This window comes from Pteropus medius, unplaced genomic scaffold, assembly GCF_902729225.1.
Source record: "Pteropus medius unplaced genomic scaffold, Ma_sr-lr_union100, whole genome shotgun sequence".
In the NCBI taxonomy this organism is placed as follows: Eukaryota; Metazoa; Chordata; class Mammalia; order Chiroptera; family Pteropodidae; genus Pteropus; species Pteropus medius.
In genome coordinates this window covers 1-8,904 of record NW_024341644.1, presented here as the reverse complement: position 1 = coordinate 8,904, position 8,904 = coordinate 1, and the positions used below count along the sequence as shown (strand labels likewise).

Below are 8,904 nucleotides of genomic sequence, written 5' to 3'. Positions count from 1 at the left end.
CAGACACACACAGACACACACACAGACACAGACACACACAGACACACACACCTGTAGCAACGGCAACAACAAAACCTGCCTCCGCCCAGCCTTTCGCCAGCGCCAACTGCTCCCCCGAGTCCTCCTGGCTCCTTGGCAGGGACTCACCCCTGCTTAGTGGGTTTGGCCTGCGTGCCAGCTGGGTGCCAGACACAGCGGAGCCGGGGGAGGACAGGGAAGTAGAGAGTGGACATGGGTCAAGGAATCAACAACATGAGGCGAGAGCTGGCCCTTCGTAAGCCGTCTCCGTTAGGATTTGGAGTCCTGGGGAGCCCAGCAGGGCAAACACACATAATATTGGAAGAAGAAGGTTCGAGAGGGCATGGTAAGGGCCAGGGCATGCCCCAGGAGGCGGAGGTGGTCTGAAGGGTTAATACGTCATCTGGGGCGGCTGGAAGGGGCTGGAATGCTTAGATCGTCCATCCGTATCCATCCATCCATCCATGTACCCCCCCACCCACCATCCCATCCATCCATGCACCTACCCACAATCCTATCCATTCATGTACTCACCCACCTTACCTACTCATCCCATCTATCCATTCATCTATGCCCGCCTACCTACTCACTATCCATCTATGCATTCATGCACTCCAATTCACTCCACTCACCCACCCACTTTCCCATCCATCCATCCCCCACTCGCTGTAGATGGGTAGTTGTCGAGTGAATGAAAATTAGTGGCACCTGGCTGTGTGTGCCTCCATAGCTCTAACTTGAGTTCAGTCAAAGCCCAGAGTGTGTGACATATGAACTGGGTGCCCGGCCTGAGCTCGGGTGGGAGTGAGGGTGGGGGTCCGAAGAGAAGAGGTCATACCCTGGGACACGGCGGAGAGAGAGACCGACTCCACAGAGTCGCCCTCGCCGAGTTCTCCCACAGTTTGTAAGCTGGTTACTGTCATTAGCCCTAATTTAGACTAAGAAGCTGGGCCCTGAGCGGTCAGGTCACATGGCCCGTCTGCTGGTCTCCAAGGTGCTCGCGTGTGGCTCACAGCCCCTTCCCTTGTCCCGAACCCAGGGGTCATGTCGACCTACGCCATGTGTGTCCGTTATGATGGCATCGAGGTGGACGACAGCTACTGTGACGCCCTGACCCGTCCTGAGCCCGTCCAGGAGTTCTGTGCTGGGAGGGAGTGCCAGCCCAGGTACCTGCCACCCAGTGCCCCAGGCCGGGGTGGGGTGGTGATGAGCAGCTGCACTCGGCTTTGCCTCTGCCCCAAGGAGCAGAGGAGTTAGCACCTTGCTCCCTCAAGGGGCTTTGTGGGCGGGACTGGCAGAAGGGGGCCATACCGACCCGCCTGCCAGAGTCCCGTGTCTTCCCGTGCTTTGTAGAATAATCTGTCACCTTGCCTCGCACATAGTAGGTGGCCAATTGATGCCTTCCGCTGCAGACTGAGAGACCATTCTGAACATGACTCTGTATTATGGTGACACCTTACCCCCAGGCCTCCTTGGTGTAGCTAGAATTTTTATGAGCCAAAAGGGATTATACCCAAAATTCCAAGCAGACCGGCTGTCCCTAGGATGGGCGACAGCCCTGTCTCTCTAGTCCTCAGGCCTCCTGTCCTGTGTCGCAGATGGTCAGACTGAGGCTTAACCGTGCCCTCTACCTCGCCACAGTCATGGCAGGAGCTGGTGCAGGGGCCCCAGACGAACCCTCGGTGCCAGCCTCCTGTCACTTGTCACTGGGGGAAGGGGCAAACTCGCCTGGGAGGCCAAGCACGTCCTGCTCGGTGCCCCTTTACTTCTGCCCTCATCCCCCTGGGGTCTCTGCTCCCCGAACGTTTGCTCCTTTCTTAGAAGCGGGGTGTGTGGTCCTGGGTCCTGTCGTAGCCCTCGACCCCCTACGGCAGGGCTCAGGGCTCTGGAACTCTGGGGGTGATTCTGGGGTGAGCAAAGGAGTAGGCCAGGACCTGGCTCCCGGAGCGTCTGGAAGGCCAGGTGGGCAGGTGTCAGGGGCCAGCAGGCAGAGGCAGCACGGGCCTCCCGGAAGACGCTGGCGCCCACCCACCCCACTTAAGGGTTTCCTAGAACACTCAAGGTCTCCACTCGGCAGCATCCACCGTGAGGCCTCGCCAGCGCCCTGCCTGGCTTAATTCTTGTTATTTGGGGCCACACGGCGGGAAGGGAAGAGGGGGTGCATTTTCTCTGGGGCTGTGGGAAGGGAAGTGGGGTCGCTGAAGGCCCTCCCCCTCCTGAGGCAGGTGGGAGACCAGCAGCTGGAGCGAGTGCTCTCGCACCTGTGGCGAGGGCTACCAGTTCCGCATCGTGCGCTGCTGGAAGATGCTGTCACCTGGCTTCGACAGCTCGGTGTACAGCGACCTGTGCGAGGCGGCCGAGGCCGTGCGGCCGGAGGAGCGTAAGACGTGCCGGAACCCGGCCTGCGGGCCGCAGTGGGAGATGTCCGAGTGGTCGGAGGTGAGCACGTGCGCCAGGGGGCGGGGCTCGGCCGCCGGGGGCGGGGCTCCGTGCCTGGAGCGGTCCCCACACCCTGATGCCTCCCTTCCCGGCTCCCCGCAGTGCACCGCCAAATGTGGGGAGCACAGCGTGGTGACTAGGGACATCCGCTGCTCCGAGGACGAGAAGCTGTGTGACTCCAACACCAGGCCCGTAGGGGAGAAGGACTGCACAGGGCCCCCTTGCGACCGCCAGTGGACTGTCTCCGACTGGGGGCCGGTGAGGGCAGGGCCCCCATGGGGAGGGGGGCATGCTTTGAGAGGTGGCGAGGGTACAAGGCCAGCGAAAATGGGTTGTTGTGCTTCCCCTGGCTGTGCCTCAGTCTCCCCACTTTTCTGGAGTGAGGATGTCGGGGAGAAATGGCCTTTCTCCTTGTTATTATGAAGAATCAATACCTTTATCCAAAACCAGGCGGCCCGAATGGCGATCCGGTATTATTACTCCTCTGTCTGTCTCCCTGTGGGGCTCAGATGCTCCCCAGGGTCCCCTCTAGGTGCTGGGTGCACAGATGGCCTCTCAAATGTTTTAGGTGTGCTTTTCTCTTTGTGTGTTTTTCATCGAGCGTGCAATATTTCTGTAATTAGAACAGAAAATGTTATTTAAAACGTGGTTACCATGGCAGTGGCAGCCCCACACTGCCAGGGGACCTGTTCCTCTCTCTCTTGGGAACGATGTCTCGGGGACCTGGGAGAGGGTTCCGCGCTAACCCGGGCCTCCCCCTGCAGTGCAGCGGGAGCTGCGGCCAGGGCCGCATGATCAGACACGTGTACTGCAAGACCAGTGATGGACGGGTGGTGCCGGAGTCCCAGTGCCAGATGGAGACCAAGCCTTTGGCCATCCACCCCTGCGGTGACAAGAACTGCCCTGCCCACTGGCTGGCCCAGGACTGGGAGCGGGTGAGTGTGCCAAGCCCAGCAGGAGGCCCCTCTGACTGGGAGAGCATTTGGCTGGGAGCCAAGTGGCCAGAAGGTCAGATGGGTTGAAATGAGGGTTTAATTTGCAAATTACGAGGGCACAATTCACTAAAAATTAATTTGAAATAGAAAAAGCTAAAAACAAAAGTAGGAAAACCCCTTAAAGCTTCCCCAGTCCACAGAGACAAGTGCCCAAGGATGCACGCCGAATTAGTACTCACCCCCATCCTCTGCCATCCGCACCCCACCCCCGTCTCCCCCACCGCCCCGCCTTCCCCATATATGGAAAACCTGGGACCAGGTCATCTGGGCTGTGCTTGCTTTTGGCCCACGGGTCCTGTGTGACCGTTTGCTCGCCTGACCAACTTCACGGCCACCAACCTGCTGTTTCAGATGAATCGTCCCCAGCCTGACTGCTTTTGGTCAGTTGTTTCGGGCAGGCCGCTAGTAGCCAAATCGTCTTGGGCCAAATGGTCATCAACCATTTTGTTTCAAAACAGATGGTTTTCTGCTCAATTGCTTTTGATCAAATCCGTTTGGGGCCAAATGGTTATCGACCGAAGAGTCCCAGCCGATTTGCCGCCCCTCTAAGCGTTTGGCCCCATCGCCATCGAGCGGGCTGTTAGCAGCGGAGCCGCGCGGGCCCTGCGTTCTGACCCTCCTGGCCTCTGGCCTCTGACCCCTGGCTGTCCCCTGGCCTCAGTGCAACACGACGTGCGGCCGGGGAGTGAAGAAGAGGCTGGTGCTGTGCATGGAGCTGGCCGACGGGAGGCCGCAGACGCGCAGCGGCCCCGAGTGCGGGCTGGCCAAGAAGCCGCCGGAGGAGAGCACGTGCTTCGAGAGGCCCTGCTTCAAGTGGTACACCAGCCCGTGGTCAGAGGTGAGCCCCGCTGGCCCCTCGGCGGCCGCCTGAGGCCAGGTCTGAGGTCGGGTCCTACCTCGGTACTTCCCCTCCGGCCCCACGTGCCCCTCGTGTCCCCCTCCTCAGCCGCCGTCAGGGCTTTCTGTCCCTGGAAAGCTTGTCAGCACTACTAAGTCAGCTGGCACGAGAGCCACCTCCTCCGGGAAGCCTTCTCGGATCTGGCCTCCGGGATCCCTGCACTGCTTGTTTTGGGCTTCGTCAGCCCGGGTCACTTTCGGCCTTGTGTTGCACCTCGCAGCTGTGTGTTTGACAGCACACGTGTCTGACACCCGTCACGGGGCTGGCAGAGCTGGGTGGGCACCGGGGTTGTGCGGGGCTGAGTCAGACGGCGCACTGGCTCTGGGAGTCACAGCCAAGGCAGGACGCGGGATTAGGGACGCAGAGGTATGGCGGGACATGCGCTCTGTGGGCGGGGTGAAGCCAGAGGGAAGGGTGGCGGCTCCCCCTCCCCAGCCTGGCCCCCTACGCTCCTCGGCCTCAGACTGTCGGGTGGCTCGGCTGAGCTGCCTCCTCTGCAGAGGAGAGCCCCGGCTCCTGGGTGGGGGCGCCTCCCTTTCCCCCCAACAGCTCCATGAGGAGGGGCTCTGCTTCCTGTTTCACAGAGGGAGAGACTCGGGTTCAGAGGGGTGTCCCATCCATTTGGCGGTGTGGTGGGCATTTGGTCGGTCCCCTGTCCCAGGCGGGTGTGTGACCTGCAAAGTAAAGGGCAGCCCAGCGCCGCTCACCCCTATGCGACCAGGGCAGGCCCCCCACCCCGGGTGCCTGGGGCTGCCCGCAGAGATGGAGCAGCCCCGCTTCACAGATGGGGTGGCGGGGGGCAGACACCCCCCAGGTCTCCGGTCGAGCAGAAGGTTCAGTTTCGCGTCTGCTGCTTTCTCCCCTGTCCTCTCCCCGTGGGGCTTGCAGGGCCCGGGCAGAGGCCTCGCGCCTCCACCGTCCCTCTCCGCGCCTCGCACTGTCCCCTCGGGGCCTCTGCTTTCTCCCTAGGGGCACGGCTACTCCTGTGCCCCGGTCCCCTCCCCCCGGGGGTGCCATAAACTTTCAACAGGGGCAAGTGGGGAGGCCCAGGGTGGTCTTTGAGCATCACTGGGGGTTTGAAGAACAGGGGTCCTGGTGTCAGCGCTGCCGTGGCCAGGTGGAGTGACCAGCGTCCAGTGCCTCTGGCCTCGGATTCCTCATGGGCCAACTCTGAAGACTAAGGGATGACACGGGTGTTACTTGGCACTGGAAGCCCAGGACACTCACTGTGACATTCCGTGGTGTGTCTCAGACACCCACACACCTGAGGCTTCCATGGTCTTGGTCACCTGACAGGTAGATGCCACACCCCAAAACTTAAGGGTTCAAGGGGAAGATTCTAAGTGTGAGATGGGGGTGCATTTGGGATTCCATGAGTGCTGCTTCCACTCAGAGTGAGAGAGGCCGGGGCCTCTGTCCCCCACCCAGGCCCGGGGTGCTCAGTGGAGAGACCTGGGGTGACATCCGGGCTCACACCCTGCCCTAGATGGGGCCACCGCTCCCCCTACAGCTCACATGCCCATCGAGAAGGGAGAGCACTGGCATTTACGTGTTCTGCGTTGCCTAATAAGGGACCCCCCAGGGGAGAAAAAGGGGGCTGTGGGCGGGGCGGGGGTTCCCCGAGCAGGCATCGGCCAGGGGGACCAGGAAGGTCTAGTGGCTATGGAGACCGAGGCACGTGGGAGAGCGAGGGTCCCCCCTGGACTGGCCGAGCCTGGCGGGGAGGTGGGGCTGGGAAGGGGGCAGGCGAGGCCTGACGGGGGCTCCAGGTCCCCAGGAGCCAGGCTGAGCCTTGCACCTTGGAAAGCGCATCTGGCTTCAGAAGGTGGGAAGGCCGCCATGGGGGGTGGGCCAGGACCCACGGGTGGCAGGTGCTATGCTGGCTACTTAGCCACGGCAGGGAGGAGAGCCATGAAGGGGGACCCCCAAAGGACAGTGTCAGGGGAGGGGCATCCCCGTATTGCCCCGATGACGGTGGGTGGGTGAGGGGTGGCCAGCATGGATGGACAGTGGGTGTGGGGACCTCCGCACTGTCTCTGTAAGAGTTCATGCCGCCTACCTGCCCCTCCCCCATCCCCATGCATCCAGAAGCACTGGGGGCAGCCACCCAAGGCTGATCGTCCCCTGAGCTCGGGGCCAGGCCGGCCTCGCGTTGCTTTCAGACTGGGCATCGGAGCGGGCATCGAGCGGACGGCCCTCCAAGTCTCGTTCTCTCTGTGCCTCTGCAAAAGGGACCGGAGGGTGGGCCCGGGGAACCGAGGGCTCAGGTCCCGGACGGGCCTGGGTGGTGTGGGGTCACCCACACGGCAGGAGCGAGAGGGAGCCACCGCCTCCAGGGTGTTGGCAGGCGGGCGGCGCGGTAACGGGCCAGCAGCTGTCCTGGGTTCTGGGTGGCTCGGCGGGGTTTTCTGGGGGGACATCTGGGCAGGGACCCGCGGTGGGCGTGCCGGCTGTGGACGACCCGTTTAATTGGCCCACAACGAACACAGCTCTTCAGCGGCGTGGAGACCAGCAGTCCCCACCCCGGCCCTCGCCCCGTGCGTCCTGGGCATCGCAGCACCCAGGAAAGCCTGGGGCGACAGTCGAGGGAGGAGGGGTTCCCAGGGAAACTGAGGCGGCACTGGGCGGGGCGGAGTCTCAGCCTCCCAGCTGCCAGCCGGTGCCCTTCCCTCCCCTCGTCACCTCGAGCTCCCGTGTGCCCCGTGCCAGCTGCGGCTCAGCAGCCGGGCGAGGAGGCGGGGCTCCCTCGGGCCGCCAGGTGGGGCTTTGCCACGTGCTCTGTCCCCCCCAGTGCACCAAGACCTGCGGCGTGGGCGTGCGGGTGCGGGACGTCAAGTGCTACCAGGGCACCGACATCGTCCGAGGCTGCGACCCCCTGCTGAAGCCCGTCGGCAGGCAGGCCTGTGACCTGCAGCCCTGTCCCACGGAGCCCCCAGGTGAGCAGCGGGGAGGCCGAGGGCGGGCAGGGGCTTCCCACAGAGGCGCGGGCGGAGCCAGGCCCTGAAGGATGACCGGAGGTCAGCCCGAGGACCAGGGTTAATAGCCATGGAGACTGGCATGTATCGTGTCACAGAGTCAAGGGTCCCAGCCTGCGGGGAGGTGAGGTGAGGAAGGGCGGTGGGTGAGGCCCGACGGGGGCTCCAGGCCCCCAGGAGCCATGCTCAGACATGCACCTTGCAAAGAGCGGCCCAGCTCATGGTAGGAAGACTCGGGAGGCAGCTGTGGGGGGGTGTGGGGGGGCTGGAATCCAGGATGACTCAGCCTGGACGGCCCTGTGCTGGGCACACTGGATGGAGGTCCTGGGCTCCCAGGCGGCAGGTGATGAGCTCTGCTTTGGACCTGTTGAGTGGAGGGGTCATCTGCGGGCCTCCCCGGGATACTCTGGGGTGAGATCAGCGGCTCCTCTAAATCCTGCCCCTGGTCAGTGGGGAGGGGTGGCAGCAGGGACCCGAGTGCCTGCAGCTGAGTGGGAGATCCACAGCTCCTGTGCCTGGGGCTGTGCACGTATGGGCCATCTGTCCCCAGGTGCTTGGCCACCCAGGGCCACCTCTGTGCAGACCTTGTTCCCTCAGTCGAGGAAGAGAGGCGGGGCGCGGCGAGGCGGGGCGGGAGGGGGAGGAGGCGGGGTGGGGCGGGGCGGGGGGAGGTCCTGTCCTGATGCCCATGCCCCTCTACTGTGTTCCTTCCCCAGATGATAGCTGCCAGGACCAGCCAGGCACCAACTGCGCCCTGGCCATCAAGGTGAACCTCTGTGGCCACTGGTACTATAGCAAGGCATGCTGCCGCTCCTGCAGGCCCCCCCACTCCTAGGCCTGGCAGCCGCTGCCCTCAGGGACCTGAGCGCCCCGCCCCCGGGGCCACTGCAGCTTCCGGGGCCGCCCACGGACACCCCTCCTGCAGGGCGCCCCAGGCTGTGAAGACATGACACTGAGCCCTGCTCTCCCCCCGGCCTGGGGAGGGAGAGCCCCCGAGTGCCCGCTGGCCTCCCCAGGCAGGGCCGCCCTGGCTGTGGGCAGGGTTCTGAGCCCGCGCGTGGTGTGTCTGCAGCCCCCCAGCACCCCGGCCAGCACCCAGCGCCTAAGGGGGCCCAGCGGCTGGAGCCCAGGGGTGCAGGTGGCCGCCCCCCGCTGCCCTCGCAGCCCCCTCCCTGCCGGCCTAGGAAGGCCCTCTCTGCCTCCAGGCCAGGTGTCGGAGACGGGAGGGGCAGGTGCCACCTGGGATGCGGTCCTGGCTGGGGGGCCCACTCCTCCCAGAGGAACCTCTGTCTCCCCACTTAGTGCCCGTTGCCTCCCTGTAGGAAGCGCACGTGCACGGAGGGGCCCAGCGCACTTTACGCCCGGGGAGAGGCGCTCCCACTCACCGTGTACCTGTCATGTCGCCTCCTCTGTACGTTAATAAAGGGTCGTGTTTATGGCGGCATCGTGGGCTCTCGCTGGCTCCTGCAGGGGGCCGGGGCAGCGGGGGACCTTGGAGAGCCAAGCGCGGCTGTCCGCTCACCTGTTTGGGACGATCTGCTGAGGCTCGGGGCCGGGGGCCGGGCTGGGGCTGGGGGCC

The 8,904-nt window shown here is 63.9% G+C and overlaps 1 protein-coding gene across 1 annotated transcript; it reads left to right on the top strand.

Annotated features, from left to right (window-relative positions):
- Positions 1-1,020: 1,020 nt before the first annotated feature.
- LOC120593099 (ADAMTS-like protein 2) lies at positions 1,021-8,769 on the top strand. The gene is made up of 7 exons (XM_039850901.1): positions 1,021-1,184; positions 2,244-2,457; positions 2,560-2,715; positions 3,222-3,392; positions 4,114-4,290; positions 7,142-7,286; positions 8,042-8,769. The coding sequence occupies exons 1-7, from the start codon at positions 1,063-1,065 to the stop codon at positions 8,158-8,160; spliced, it is 1,104 nt and encodes a 367-aa protein (XP_039706835.1). The 5' UTR covers positions 1,021-1,062; the 3' UTR covers positions 8,161-8,769.
- The last annotated feature ends 135 nt before the right edge of the window (positions 8,770-8,904 follow it).